Source organism: Olea europaea, chromosome 11 (genome assembly GCF_002742605.1).
Source record: "Olea europaea var. sylvestris chromosome 11, O_europaea_v1, whole genome shotgun sequence".
In the NCBI taxonomy this organism is placed as follows: Eukaryota; Viridiplantae; Streptophyta; class Magnoliopsida; order Lamiales; family Oleaceae; genus Olea; species Olea europaea.
In genome coordinates this window covers 36,805,398-36,821,932 of record NC_036247.1, presented here as the reverse complement: position 1 = coordinate 36,821,932, position 16,535 = coordinate 36,805,398, and the positions used below count along the sequence as shown (strand labels likewise).

Sequence of the window (16,535 nt, the reverse complement as noted above, 5' to 3'; positions counted from 1 at the left end):
GCAAGCGTACGGGTTAATAATTGTGATGAGAGAGTTATCATCTCACAGAGAATAAGGTCTAATTTTAGTGTATTCGATATAATTAAATTCATATTAGTAACCAAAAGTTGATTTTTGTTTAAATAGCTAATTAAGTTCTATAACTAAAAATTGCAAAATTAATGAGAATTTGTTTTAAAATTCAGATGAGTGAATGTTTTGGATTTCTGACGCCACTGATCAATTCTTAATTCTAATTCTCAACCTATGACAGTTATCCCAACTCATGTAATTGTCACAATTGATAATACCACTTTTATTTATTATTCTTTCTCAATATATAATAAACCTATGATTATCACGATACGATCCTATTTCTAGTCCGAATTCATATGACAAACACCCATTAATGTATAAGATTATCACACATGATCGCACGCGTCATAAATATTATTCTTAACATTAATTGTCCATGCGGTCCAATAACAGTATTCTACCTACCATGAATTTTTCAACACTACGAATAAACAATTTATTGCCATAATGATGCGCAAATATTAAAACAATATGAATATGCATATTAAAGGAATCACAACACATAAAGTAAGATAAAAACACAAGGTATTGAATTAAAAACTACGAATCAACCAGTTTTGTCATCCATCCAATACAAAGATATTTAGCCTAGCATATTAATGTAGGAAATACATGAAAATAAAATAACAACATCACCTAAATCATTAAAGTATGAAAAGAATTTGAAATCCTTCACTTTATGCATTTAATTTCGAATCCAAGTGATGAAGTCTTGTTTTTAAATGTATATCTCTCTCTTTCTCCTCTTTATCGGCTTGCAAGATGTTAGAAAATTAGGTTCTTCGTGTTTTATTCGATTCTTGGTATAAATATGGTGCCAGAAATTTCAAACCAAGACTTTTCTAAAACAAAATAAGGAAACAGAATTTTTTTCGTCAAAGTTGAACCATGCGTACGCATGATTCATTTGGTGCGTATGCGTAGTAGCCTCAATTAGATTTCGGAAGTTCAATTTCCCAATCGTACGTATGCAAGGCCTGCAAGCCCATGCGTACGCATAGTTCAATTATTTTAGGGTCAATTTGCAATTTGGTCCCTTAACTTTTTGAAGTGTGTGTTTTGGTCATTTTCCAAAATTTCTTGTCCCATTAGCTTTTCTCCAATTTCAATTGACTCTTGGTGTTCTTAACTCATCGTTCTTCAGTCCAATTTAACTTTTGAATTATTGCATTCTAGTCCCCAAACTTTGCCCTTGATGTAATTGAGTCATTTTTTTGCTTATTTTCTTTATTCTCGTACTTTCCATTGATTGTAACATACACACAATATATACATAGGATTAAGCCATATTTCATCCAATTTATCAACAAATACTAAATTTTAACGGCCTAAATAAGTGTATAAAATACACTTATCATGCATCAATTACAGTATAGAACAACTATGTCAATTGAAGATTATGGACATTAACGAGATAGAAGATCTGGTCAGGCTTAGATACGGTGGGACCTAATTTTATCAAATTTATTCAAAACTTAGACTGTAGCATAACAAAGATATCTATTTCGAAAAATATAGTCAAACACCTAATCTCCATTGAATATAAAAGGAAAAGCTCTTAAGCATGCAAAAATTTCTTACGTTGAAGTAAGATAAAGCTCGCAAACTTATTATCCTAAGTCAGAACAAGTTCATATGATTTCATTTTTTCGCTCTCTATGTAATAAATAAGTAGTAATATATCATAATTTCAAAGTTTCTTTCATTCGATGTGAACTAAATAAAGTTGAACGATTCTATCGAAATAGAAACTTTTAGTTGATCACAATATGGCTTGATTGAAGCGACTATCTGATTTTGTAAGCACTTTGCACACAGATACAATAGGATAAAAACTTGAGCTCATATTTATAAATTTCTATTATGATGCCAACTCATCTTTCAATTTCAAAACCAATTATTTTTTCAAAACTACTATTTGTACAGGAAAATTTTACAGATTGATTACATATGATGATCTGTGAAAATTTCATTAGTTGATTTAACTATATTTTTTGTCTAACAAGGACGCTACTAAATGTCAAGGTTACATGGGCCCTGGATTTCCATGGGCATCACGTGACCTTGGATGAGCAGTATTATTTGTCTAACAATCAATGCAATTTTGTTACATCATTATCGGTAAAGTAATTGTAAAATTTCCCTATGAGTTAATATAATCAATGGTCACTGAACTTCACTATAAATTACTATTTGCTCACCGAATTATAAAATGTTACTCTTTGTTCACTGAACTTTACTATAGGTAACTATTTGCTCATCGAAATTTAAAAAGTTACTTATTACTTACTCAAATTTGTACAAAGTTACCCATCACTCATCCATATCATTTCCATGAGTGTTATATATTGCAAAATTTAGTAAGTAACGAGTAACTTTATTCAAATTTAGGTGAGCAATGAGTAACCTTTTAAATTTCAATTAATAAATAGTAATATATAACAAAGTTGAATACGCAAAATCTAACTTTTTAAATATCGGTGAGCAAGTGGTAACTTATAATAAACTTTAGTGACCATTCATTAAATTATCTCTAGGAAGTATCTCTCTTATTTTAAAGTATTAAGGGTGCGTTTGATTGCACACATTTTCCATGGAAAATGTGTTTTTCCTATCTATTTTCCTACTTTTGTCTTGTTTGATTGACAATTTTTTTCAAGAAAAATATTTTCCCACTTTTGATCACGTGATCACATTTTCTTTGGAATCAAGGAAAATATTTTCTTTAGGGGAAGGTGGATTATATTTTCCATGGAATTCAACCGTTCCAACACGTACAAAACAGTATCGTCTCTCTCATCTATTCTAGCGAACCAGGCAGAAGCAGTCAACGACCCATCTCTGCTTCCATATCTGACTCCGGGGAAATCACTGCAGAAGGTCGACAAGGAGGCTTTGATTGCATAAATTGAGGTTAATTTAACAATGAAACCACCATTTTTGATTTCTACATGTTTATAATTCTTAATTAGTTTTGAGTGCGAAGTAATTCTTTTTCAATCAGATGAAGAAACCCCCAGTATGTCTGATTCAACTTTGATCGTTCGTTCATCCAAATTAACATTTGAAGGGTAATCTCTCTCATTACCAATTTCGATTTCAATTAGATTCCGTAGGATTCCAAGGGAGTGGAGAAATTAACAATCAGTTGTGGTGATTTTAATAAAATGGGGAAGAGAACTGTATGAGCAGTTGGGGGGGGCTGGCTGGCGAAGAAGGGATGGCGAACCAGAATCGTAGGGTGTGGTAACTCGGGCTGTGAACACTTTTTTATTTTAATGTATCGACTCTTGTGTTTTTGTTATTTTTCTGTGCTCTTTTAGCTACTAGCTTGCAAAAAGATTGAATAAGATGTATTATTAATATTTCCGTTTTCTGTAATTCTTGGCTACCTGTTAGTACCAATTATCCTTATGTTAAACGTCTCCTGAATTGACCAGATATTGCAAAGCATATGAGACCAATTTATGCCCCTGTTTGGGCTCCATTAATCCACATTTTAATGAGCGTAATAGTAATTTTTGGAGAATGTTTGATTGAAAAATAAAGAAAGATTTTTAGGTTTACTCGTAATATTATTTTATTGAAAAATGTTTTCTTGATAAGGCAAGAGAGAAATGAATTTTAATTTGGCCCATGTTTGAATCTCATCAAGTTACATTTCATTTCTCTCTCTCATTTTCAACCACGCGATCTTCCATAAAATATTACTAGTAAATCAAAAAATTTTACTTCTTTTTCAGTTATTCATTTTTCAAAAAAACAATGTTCCACTTAATTCCATTTTAAGAAAGGGGTTTTCTATGGGTACCTAACCCGTTACAGCCGGAGACCCGGCAGCAGCCACAGGCCCCCCTCCAATAGGGGGTGGACACCCAGTTGCACCCCTTAATGTACCCATAGAAAAACCCTTTAAAAATGGGAGCCAAATGGAGGCTTAACGGGGGCCAAACAGGGGCTATGCTTTTGTTAGTTACTGCTTGGAAAACATCAGAAATTTTGCTTTTATGTTACCTTCTAGAAGAAGAAAATTATTTCGATGCTTTGACCCTTTTTTTTCTTTCTTTTGTAGGAAGAATATAAACGGTGTGAAAGACAAGAAGCTGATGGGAAATCAAACAAGAGTTCAAAGTCCAAGGTTTGCATTTATCCAATCTCCTTCAATTCTCAATATCAAATTCCTTAAGTGCTGATGTGACCTTGTCTCTGTTTTTTGATCAGCGAAATGGGAGAGATGTGAACGGGTGAGTTCACTGATCGGTCTTCCCATTAGGATCAGGTACATACAACTTACAAGCATACAATATTCAAAACTTGGTGTCTGTTTCTGTTGTTAACTTATCTCAAGTAATTGATGTTGGCATTAATTCTTGTTTGCCTTTTGCATTTGTGAGCTGATAGACTCTTGTTTGATTTCACCTTTCCTAGGTAATTTCAAATATTGTATTGCAAATTTTGTTAAAATCTGTCCAGATTCAAGTGTTAGATGTAAAGGAATCCTTTTTTCTTGGAAGACTATGGTGCAGTCCCTTCATAACCTGAAGCAGATTCAAGCTTCCTTTTGGCCAGCTGCCTGTCTTTTTAAACTCCAGGAAGGCACCTCACCAGAAGCCTGCTTGTTTTAATGCTCGTGGAAGCTGTGTATTGCAGCATTGTTGACTGTTTTTGTGCAGTTTTTTATTGCCCAAATGGTAGTAAACTTCTGAAACAGCTTATAATGTTGAAATTTGTGCAGAAGAAATGTATAGCTGCTGATGACACTAAAAGGGGCTCCAAACGACCTGACTTGAAAGCTATAACTAAGGCATGTCATCATTTTCTGGGATAAATCTTTATATACATGCACCTTGTTGACGTTCGCTTTCCATTAATCTAGTTCTATTTAATATTCCTAACCTTTGCTAATTTGTTAGAATTTTCAAAGCACATTAGTTATTAATGGATATTATGCAATTCATTGTTAAAAAAAAATGTATTCGAGGCTTACACTGCATATCCCTCTCATTAAGTGCCATTTTTGTGTTTATGCCTTGATTTATTGGTGACGCTTACGCAACTAATTTCCCTTTTTGTCTTGCTTTTTCCGGACACTCTATTATGGGCCTCCTCCTTTTGGACTATTTTTCTTTATCTTGATTTAATTTATGTTAGTTTGCAAGCTAAACTTTTTATTTATTAATTTGTTTTTATCATTGATTCTTTAAGATGGTGAATGATTTATAATGAACATAATTTTATAATAATATATTTTTGAATTATATATTACTGTATCTATCTTGAGGCTTGCGCCTCAAAGCGCTTAAGGGCTTATGGCTAGCCTCACAGAACAAAATGCCTTGATACCTGATTAAGCCTTTTGAAACATGTGCAATTAATTAGGAAGAAAAATCTTAAGTTGTTAGAGAGGACCGAGGATTACCTAGTTATTTGTTTAAATTTAGTCTTCACCCCTAGTGTGCGAGCTAGATTCATTTTTTATCCCAGGACATTTGCTTACTCTCCTACCATGTTGCACTACATCATCTAAAAGTTTTAAGATGTACACATTTATTCTTTAAAATTAGTGGTTAACAATATACTATCATACAATCTGTGGTTATGGTAGTTTGGTGTTTATCCACATGTTTAGACTATGATACACTGATATGGACTTGTGTGTCCGACATTATATTGAATTGATCCTTGCAAATGCAGATATTACAAATGCATACCGACTATGATGCATATGACACGTATGTCCGACACAATACGGAATAGATATTGCAAAACATTTAGATTTTACTCCAATTTGATTCTTGCTTTATGTCTTGAATGTGGTAGTACCTTACCCTTTTCATAACTTTTGATGTAATGCTTGTGAAAAATTAGCAGATGATGGAGATGGGAGCTATTCTAAACCCTGAGAAGAGGTTTGGCTCCATTCCAGGTTAGTAAACTGTGTATAATAGTTTTTGTAAAGGTTATAGGATAAATGAAAACCGTGGAGAATATTATAGTTGTGTAATGTGTAAACGTCTAGTAGCATTTGCATTGCAGCCTTTTGCTTAATGTAAGTGTTTATTTCTTCCATATTTAGGGAGGTAACAATGGTTTGGTGCTAAAACATGGCTTTTAAATGGTCTAAGAAGAATTAGTTTAATTTGCATTTTGCTTTTTGTCTTTATTGTTTCTTATATTGGGGGTGTATCCGTATTTGGCGGAGTGGGTGAACGTACTCGTGAAGGAAATGATATTTACATGGAAATGAAAGAATCTGGAGTGATTAATGAAGAAATATTGCAGAATCAAAAGTGGCTCTAGTTTATGGCCAGATGAATGAACTGCCTGTAGCTCGTATGAGAGTTGGTTTGACTGCCCTAACTATGGCGGAATATTTCCGAGATGTTACTGCATGAATCTCAGCAATCACTTGTTCTGATTCTACATATTGATCGTTTTGAACTAAAAGAAAACTTTTGGATGGAACATTTACATTATGTAGAATATCTTCACTCTCAATAGTTACATACAAGTCTATAGAACATAGAAAGGCAGGATGTCCATGACGTGTACGTGTCGGATGAACCAAATCCTCATTGAATTTGATTTTTCCATTAGAAGGGGCCTGCACATGTTCTGCAGTACCCCCCGTGAATACTCCACCGGTATGAAAAATTCTTAATGTTAATTGAGCATCTTTTTTGGTCCCAATTATTTTTAAAATATATTTTTCTCTTTTATTTTCAACTACACATTATTGAATAAAATAATATTATTCGCAAATTTTAATTTTTTTCTTATTTTTTAGCTACAAATTCTTCATCAAAATACTATCCCACAATGCATTTTGTGCCAAAAATGGGTTTCAAACATGCTCATGGTTTCGTGCTTGACATGTTATTTAGTGCTTAGACGTTCATCCCACTTCTTGGTATTACCATATTGTCTTGTTATTTTAGAGCCTCTTTAACAATAACTTGAGTTTTAATTTAGGTCCATAACACCAACAACCTAACTGTTTATTATTCTCACATTCTATAGGACCTACAACTTAAAAACACTACCAGACAAGTACTTCAAAAATACTTAATAAGCCTCTCTATATATATTTCTCTTTGCTTTTTTTTTTTTTTTTTTTTTTTTTTTTTCTTTTTTTTTTTTTTTTTTTTTTTTTTTTTTTTCCATTCTTCATCTCATTATGAGAGATTTCTTGAGTGGTGTGAGAATATCTCAATTCTAAATGAGTTTCTTATTTAATATAAGCTTATTGCAGAAACATTTTTTCTATCATTAAATAATAAATATAAAACTTCTAATGTCGCAATAAGAGTTTTACAAACTTTTACAAACTAGGCCTTAAATACCATGTTAATCCTCAACTTCCAGTTAATGAATCTAAGATATGTCATCAATATCTCGGCTTGAATAATCCTTGAATCGTCTGGACACTGAAGTAAATTTTTATAACACTATATTTTTCTGGATAAGCATAAATGGATTTTAAATGCATTTGTGATGGCAGGAATTGATGTTGGTCATCAATTTTTCTCTCGGGCTGAGATGGTGGTTGTTGGTTTTCACGGTCATTGGCTGAATGGAATTGATTTTATTGGCACGGCTGCTCGTAAGTCGGTAATATTGAATTCCTTTATCACGATTCTCAGATCATGGATGCTCTTGTACTATTCATTTTATATATTTGGTTCTCTGGCCTCTCAGGTAAATGGCTGAATATTTATGAGGCCATAGGCCATGTAAAAGGAGTGATATGTAGCTTTACCCTCGGGTTCAGAAATATCTTGCCTATTCAGCTATCAGATTTGCCATCTGTTGAGGGACTTTTTGCTGGAATTTCAAAACTAAATACCCACGTTGTTGGTGTTGTCTTAACCCTATGAAGCTCTTTAGGTTTTTCTATAGTGGAACAACGGTTCCTAAAACATGTCATTTCATTCGATTGGAATTACTTTGTGTGTCCTTTGTTATTTTTTCATTTTGTTGCTTTACGTATTTGACATGTAATCTTTCTTTTCTTTGATTAGCAATCTTGATAGAGAAATTTTATTTTTCCATTTTGGATTTCATTTTCGTGTCCCTTCAGTTGCTGGATTGTAGTCAGTACACACTACCCCTTGCAACATCTATTGTCTTGTCTGGCCAGTATGAAGACGATCAAGACAACTGTGAGGAAGTTGTCTACACTGGTCAAGGTGGCAACAACTTGCTCGGTAATAAGCGTCAGATCAGAGATCAAGTAATGGAACGTGGTAATCTGGGACTAAAGGCACGTAGATTCCACTTTCCATTGTTTGTGTGTTTCTTTGTACTCCCACTCCGCATACCTTATATGTGATAAACAGACTTTTGGCTGCACTTTTGTGTTTAAATCTTCCATATGAGGATGTATTGATTTATTTATACATTATCTATGATGCGGGATATTGTATTTGTTAGTGAGTAGACCACAATATTTAATTCATTATTCTCCATGACTGCCCTAAACTAAACCATGTCTAGCCAGTTCAAACCCAATGAAGAAAGAACAAAAAATGCATCATTTTGCGGAGTAATTCTTGGACTGCTACAAATGTAACTTCCTATTTAGTGTAGTGAAAGAAATTCTTTCTTGTTTTGGCAAGAGAATCAGTAAGACAATCGGGATTACCCCAATGTAAGGGGGTAGCGGGGTTGACTTCGTTTCTCAGGAAATTCACGCAGTGGAAGATCCTGAATTTGAGACTTTCTACACCAAAAAGATTATATTAAACGAAGGTATTCGTACCAGCAAGGTATGGCGTAGAACTCATGGTATATGCCGACAATTGACCATACCCCTATCTTGCATGAGATAACCTGATTTGAAATAAAAAGGAAAGTAATATGATCCGGTTAGAAACTGTTATCTTGCATGAGATAACCTGAGGGTTGATGATTGAAGACAGAGAAAGAAGGTCCCCCGTGTTAAAATTTATTGTTCATAAGATGAATGACAAGGATCGATATACAATCTCTGTATCATAATTGCTACAAAAGGTTAGTACTGTACTGAGTAACGAATATATCATTGTCTGCAGCGGGGTAATTGCAACCACTGATATTTTCAAATTCCATTCTTTAGGTAGTGTTAAAAAAAAAAAAAAAAAAAAAAAAAAAAAAGAAGGGTTCTCATGGTCGTCTATTTTGTATTTTTGAAGATTCTATTTTTCACAGGGGAACTGTCTTATCTTGCTTCCATATTTGTAGCAAACTAGTCCCATCTATGGTTTTTATTGACACAAGGATGGTCATTAGTAGTTTGATTGTTAATTAGAGATCCCTGTGCCCGCAAACTTCAGAATCCTATTTCCTGTATACTTGATTCAATTTAATCTAATGTTGACATAATTTCTGATGCAACTACTTGTCTCCACGTTTGAAGGTCTATAATCAAGTGGTTGTCCTACAGATTTTCAAACAGCTAAATAGAGTATTAGTTACACTATGTTCTCCTTGCCGGTGTTATGATTTGGCATTTCTATGCAAACATAATCTTATATTTCTATGATTCCTGCTTACTGTGTCTCCATGTAGCTCACAGTTCTGCCTGTCAGAGCATATAAAAATGTGAATATGCATTCGGCATTTTGTGGGTGGAAGTATCTCGAGTAACTTCCAGATCCTTTTTTATTTTTATTTTTTTTGCAGAACTGTATGGAGCAATCCATACCTGTTAGAGTGACTCGTGGACACTTATGTCGAAAGACTGAAAACAGCTATGCAGGAAAGGTTTACACATATGATGGCCTATACCAGGTTTTTATCCTCAATCTACCCCCAGCAATCTAGTCCTTTCTGTTTAACTTTCTACTGATAAGGTGGCAATCCTGTGTTGTGCATAATTGTGCAGGACTTGTCATAAAAAACATATTGTTATTAACTAGCTATTCTATAACAATTTCCAGTGAATGCTGGTGCCGTCCTTAATTTATTCTGCTTACATTGATATCATGTAGTTGTTTCATGGCCTTAGTGTAGGCCTCTGCATCACAGACACTCTTACTAGAGCGTTGTGTTTTTGTCTTGGCCGAGGACATATTCAAGAAGCCACATGCTTTGTTCCATTTTTATTTTTTTATACAATTTTTAAATTACTAACACTCGAGGAATACTTTAGGGACACTTCTCAGGCAAGTGTTCGACAAGACATGTCATGTTATAAATAGAAAGTTACAACATTAAGATTTACTGTATGAACCTAACATTCTAAATAAATTAAATCAACGTGTCTGCATCTTTTTTTTTTTTTTTAATCTAGGTTGTACAATTTCTTTATATTGCAGGTTGTCAAATACTGGGCTGAAAAGGGTGTATCTGGATTCACGGTTTATAAATTTCGACTGAAGCGGCTTGATGGACAGCCACCACTGACGACAAATCAGGTCTTTTCGCTATTTGACTAATATTTCTGCTCGTGTTTTGCACACAAAGTCATGAATTTTCCCCTCTTTCCCACTGAAAGATGTGGACTACTGGACTTCATATAAGACGGAGTGCTAGTATTGATTGCTTTGGTTGAATAAATATGTCCTCTGTTCTAATTTCTTGTTCACCTGTACCTTCCATGATGTCCAAAAATCGTACTCTTTTCAAATTTAAAAGAGCATTATGGAGTTTGAGAGTTTATTTTCATAAAAATGATAAATTCATTTGTTGTAAGCTTTACAGTCCTTACAGCTACATTTGGACGAAAATATATACACATTTCGACACACGTTATTTTTTATGTACTTTAAAAAGAGGATATTACGTTGGAGTTAACTATCAAAGTGCAAGCTGAACATATCAGTACATGGGCATGCAATAGTATAAATAGCTATACATGTTCCTGTAATTAGTTAGTTACTAGAGACTGGTTAAAATGTGGCCATTTATTGATCACTAATATTCTGTGATGCACTGACACACCTTTGGTGTCGGCTAGCATATCGAACACTGATACAATCTGACACGTGTTGGATGTGCCTGGTGGCTCATCAGAAATTTGTTTTGATTTCTAATGTCCAACATGCCTTCTGACACAGCCGGGGGATTTGAAAAATGAGAAAAAAATTACAAAAAAAATAAAATAAAATAGAATAGATTAACTGACATGGCTTGGTCTATTTTTGAAAGAAAAATCAAATGGAGGGTGGGTGGTGATTGATGTTGATGGCACAGTTTCCGATGTTGTCAAATATCACCAGCGATGAGTTTTATTTAGCCATGGGGGGTGAGAATTGCAGCAGCGACACCTGATTTGTAGATGAAACTCTAATTTTCGTGGAAGAAGACAATTGAAGTCACAAGATTTTTGCTTTTTAAACAAGTCTTTGAATTTTTAATTTTATATAAAAGAGGCACTTTCTAAAAATAGAAGAAATGTGGTCCATTATTTAAAACACTCAAAGCCCAAGTGTACTTAATTGGTAAGTAAGAAAGACCCACGTTTTTACTTGATTAAATTGTTGTTTAATCCTTCAATTTAGAAGCAATTAAATGAAAACCCTTTGTAAGCTATAAACGGTGAAGTGGAAAAATTGAAAAACCAGTATTTGTTTTTGATGCAACAAGTATACAAAAATTTATTTATTTTGCACAAAAATAAATTAATTAATGAATGTGTTGATGTCATTTTGTATCATTACTTTTTTGAAAATCTCGAGTTGATGTGTCCAACACATGTCGTGCCAAACACTCGTATCCATGTAGGTGTATCATAGCTAATAGTATTGAAAAACCTTAAGAGTTGAGTTTATCGCAAATATTCTGACAAAAAATTGTATAAAGATGCTGAGTTAGTCTAATGACTAATTAGTACTTAGCCACTTCGATGCTTATTTTTTTATTATCATTTGTTTATCTTTATCGCAGGTTTATTTTACTCGAGGCCGTATTCCTAATTCAATATCTGAAATACGCGGGTATGTCAGCATTATATAACTATCTAGTGTCACCTTCTTTCGTTTTCACCTATTGGAAATGTGAGAATCCTGCCTTTTTTGAGTAATAAGGTTGGTGTGTGAAGACATTACTGGAGGCCAAGAAGATATTCCCATTCCTGTTACTAATTTGGTTGATGATCCACCTATCCCTCCTAAAGGCAAGTTTATTTATCTGTTTTGGTGGTCATACCCGCGTATATATATATATATATATTGTGACTTTTGTTTGATGTGGACATCAAGTTCAAGGGACACGACGGTAATGGATTGTACAGACAGTTGTACTAGTTTCCCCTGTTGAAACACTGGTCTTTAAGCCAGAGATGGGTTCAAGACTGAGAACTGGTGGAATTAAATTCTGCCAGGAACTTAGAGTTGCAAAAATCAATATTATAAACTTAAACTTTCTGTTAAATACACAAACTGGCATAACCATCTGAGTGAAGATTTAGGATAAGTGTTTTGCCTGAGAAGTATGAAGAAAGGAAAACATAGCCATTCCTGCATCCTATGTTGAGCATCAAGCTCACGGCCAAATTCCTTTGTCAGAAGCACAATTCAGGTCGCTAGTACATCATAGGTTGAGTGATTTTGTTAGAGGTGCTGGATTTGAAGGTTCCGATTAACATGGTATGGAGCATGCACTGAAAATGGAATTTTAGGGATATGCAAAAGTACAAACATATATTAGGAAATAGAATTAAAAAATAAGTAAAAGAGTTGGATTTTTATTTTGATTCCTATGATTGATTTCATTAAATCTTCCCATTGGTATAAGTATAATTACAAAAGTCACCATTATGTTGGTCTTTTAACTTTCAATTTTTCTATGAACTTTATATAGATGTATCTGAATTAACCTTTGGTTTATTAAATAACATGCATCTCTAAGATTCAGTCAGTCAATTCTAAAATTTTAGTTTTGAAAGGTGTATGGAGCATTTTACCTAGTCGTTAGTAATTAGAACATATGAAAATGAGCACTGGTGAAGGAATATACCATCAGTTATTAGCTCTTACTTCTGTTTCTTTTCATCTTCTCTTGTACTGTTTTGATATCTACTGGTGATGCAACATTACTTTAATAAATATGTAATTTAAATTTTGTAACATGTCTGTTCCTTCTCAGTTTTCACATCAACTGTCCTTGATTTTTTTTCCAATATTTTTCTGTTTTTGGTCTTGAAATAGGTTTCAACTACATCAAGGATATGAAATATTCTAAGAATATAAATCTCCGTACAAATGCTCCCCCTGGATGCAATTGTCAAGACAAGTGTACAGATCCTAGAACTTGTGCTTGTGCTAAACTTAACGGAGGCGATTTCCCATATGTGCACAGCCATGGCGGGAGGTGAGAGAACTTGTAGCGACTAAGGTTCTAAGGCCATTGATAGACTATATTAGTTAGTATATGTTAACAAATTTGCTTTGATCCTTCTTTGGGTTGCTATGTGCTTTTCGCTGTGTAAAACATGGTCAGACTGAAAACATTCCAACATCCATGAACGTGAATTGCGTTTTGGATAAAGGAGTTGATATTGAAAGCAGAAAATTTGGTCAATTAGTACTTGTTACTCGCGAAATTTTGCTTCTTCTTCTATAGAAAAAGTGGTTTCCATATCCTATCAGTTGCTTTAGGGTGGTCATCGATTTTCATTGATCACCTTTTCCCATGGGCAAGTTGAATTTGTTCTTATTCCTTTATCTCTTACTCAAGTTTGATTTTTGATTTATCTTCTAGGTAGTTGCCTTGGAGTTTTAGTCACATGTCTTTCCTGAATTCGTCATGGTCAAAAGGAGTTGGTCATCTAATGATTTTATTACTTTCCAAAATCTACAATAACTTTCATATTAATATAGTTAAAGTCTAAATGAAACTGTGTAGAAAAAAGAGCTTCTAATTGAGTGTCTAATTTTGAAGGNGTCTGTATACTTCTTGATTATATCCTTGAAGATATAATGATGTACATAAATTAGATTGTTTGCTTCATTCCAGGCCTAATTAGCTAGGCTGGAATAATTCGTCCTTGAACATTATGAAGAGGAATGATACACTCTTGCTTTTCCTTTGCTTTTAATGTTTTTCCTAGTAATTTTTTTATCAGTTTGGTTGGTTTTGGTGGGGAGTCGGTATTTGGGTATGGATAGTGGGCCCGTGGATTTTTTTTTTTTTTTTTTCATTTTTTTTGGGTAACTACTACCTTTCTGCTTTCATGTCTGTCTTAATTAAACAATGGCAAGAGCTTCTCTCCTCATTCTTGGTGGAATTGAGATTCCACCTATGAAATGGGCCTTCAGTTTATCTAGTGTATGATTTCTAGGACTCAAGTTGGCACTTTGAACCGCTACCGTTTCATACGTTGGCATGTTGCTACTTCTTCGCCTTTTCGTGGAAAAGAAGACAAGCCTGATTAATCTGTCCAAAATATTTATTTACTATTCTGCAATTTCAGTGCTCTGATGTTTCTTACCTACTTATGTTGACAGATTAATTGAGCCAAAGGCTGTTGTGTTTGAATGCGGTCCAAATTGTGGCTGTGGACCTAATTGTGTCAATCGGGTATCCCAGAGGCCACCTAACTATCGACTAGAGGTTTGTATGTGCATTCAAATTTTCTTTTCTAGTGTTCTCAAAGTAGGTCAATCTCTATATCATTTTTGACACTGATCACCAGGTATTTCGTACCCCAAGGATGGGTTGGGGTGTCAGATCCTGGGACTATATACCTTCTGGGGCCCCTGTTTGTGAATACATTGGTTTGCTTATGAAGACAGATGATCTAGACCCTGCTGCTGATAACAGTTATGTTTTTGACATTGATTGCTTGCAAACAATGAACGCACTGGATGGAAGAGAGGTAAATATTTCAAGTCTTAGCTCCTGTTTGACAGCCTTTTTTTGGGAAGAATGAGTTTTTGAGTAGTAAATTTTTGGAGAATGTGTGATTAAAATGTTTTGGGTTTACATGAATATTTTATTGAAAGAATTGTTACCAAACGAGCTCAATCTCGCACTTTATACATATATTCTTCATTGAATGTATTGTTTGCTAATGAGAGATTGACGTTGTGTATGCCTTCTGACTTCCATATTTTCTTGTGCTTTTTACTCTTTCATGTTGTCATTTCCACTCTCTTAGTTTTAGCTCATTTGGCTGAACTTTTAACATATTTACTTATAGTGTTAGTGTTTTTTAACATGTACCTTCTATTGTCTAATATTGTTTCTAATCACTCAAAGCTTTTCCCAACTTTCTAGAGACGACTGAGGGACGTGGCTTTGCCATCTCACGTGGGAAAAGTTGATGATACATCCGAGAGTGTGCCATTTTGCATTGACGCAGGCCAGACTGGTAATTTTGCTCGGTTCATCAATCATAGCTGCCAACCCAATTTGTTCGTTCAATGCGTGTTAAGCAATCATCATGATATTAAACTTGCTCGGGTGATACTAATGGCTGCTGACAATATAACACCACTCAAGGTGCTTTAATCCTCAGTCTCTTGTCGATTTTCTGAAGCTCAAGGTGAAGTGCTTATGGATAAGTTAAAAAGTTTTAGTGATCATATTTTGTTATTGCTCATCTGTAGGAACTTACATACGATTATGGGTATGCTCTTGATAGTGTGATGGATCCGAATGGCAAGATCCGACAAATGCCTTGCTATTGTGGAGCTGCAGAATGTAGAAAACGCCTATTCTAATTCTGATTGAGTTCATAGACGGAAGCTACAAACTACTTCAATTGTCCATGACTCATCATTTAAAACTTTATTTTATCCTGTGTAGAGAAAGCCAGTCAATGTAATTTTTGGAATCTTCGTTACCTTGTTGGAGGTTTAATGAAATTTTCCTATATGAACAAATGTGTTGGAAGAATACGATAATATTTGTGTTATAACACATGGATTAGAATGTATTATAAGTCTGAAACTATTAAAATGTTTGTATTATTTAGTATGCGATCATATATGGATCTTCAAAATCCATTGGCCACTTCTACAGGAAATATCATTTTTGGTTGGTGCTAAGTTCCCACCGACTTCTTTAAAGTTATTTTAAGAAGTCAATATCGTCATGTTTAATCATCAATCTAAGGAATGAGTCTCTATAGGAGGATCATTATTGAGATCGATTTGAGTGTACAAACTTTGTCATAATGTTTTCATGTATTTTGATATATTAGTCGCCGTTTAGAGGATGATCTCCTCCGAAAAGGGGTCTAAACATAGCCTTTCCATAGGGAGATTGTTCAAGATAGGGGACAGATACCTGCACAAATTGTATTGACTAAGCAGACTCTGCCAATAGTGATATCGATCTGATCTCATTCAATATTTTGAACTATTGAATGAAAATAATTACTGTATTTGCACGCTAATCCAATTAACATGCAAATTTAATTTTTTAAGCATATCAGACCAATTATAAAAATTCAATTTAAATTGAACCACCATAGTTGGAAGATGGCCACCGCCAGCAACATCTTTGCTAGTGCTCACCATCACCTCAACCAC

General features: G+C 34.1%; 1 protein-coding gene across 4 annotated transcripts; it reads left to right on the top strand.

Moving 5' to 3' along the window:
• The first annotated feature begins 4,126 nt into the window (after positions 1-4,126).
• On the top strand, positions 4,127-16,014 carry LOC111404270 (histone-lysine N-methyltransferase, H3 lysine-9 specific SUVH4-like). Of its 4 annotated transcripts, XM_023033086.1 has the most exons (15): positions 4,127-4,213; positions 4,811-4,879; positions 5,947-6,001; positions 7,577-7,678; positions 7,774-7,928; positions 8,156-8,338; positions 9,739-9,846; positions 10,374-10,472; positions 11,944-11,993; positions 12,084-12,172; positions 13,206-13,368; positions 14,505-14,610; positions 14,693-14,875; positions 15,277-15,501; positions 15,609-16,014. In XM_023033086.1, the coding sequence occupies exons 3-15, from the start codon at positions 5,947-5,949 to the stop codon at positions 15,720-15,722; spliced, it is 1,632 nt and encodes a 543-aa protein (XP_022888854.1). In that variant the 5' UTR covers positions 4,127-4,213; positions 4,811-4,879; the 3' UTR covers positions 15,723-16,014. The 4 variants fall into 4 exon arrangements, with proteins under 4 accessions (XP_022888854.1, XP_022888855.1, XP_022888857.1 ...); XM_023033087.1 differs by lacking the exon at positions 7,774-7,928 and having other exon boundaries at positions 7,577-7,686; XM_023033089.1 differs by lacking the exons at positions 7,774-7,928; positions 8,156-8,338 and having other exon boundaries at positions 7,577-7,686.
• Positions 16,015-16,535: the final 521 nt, after the last annotated feature.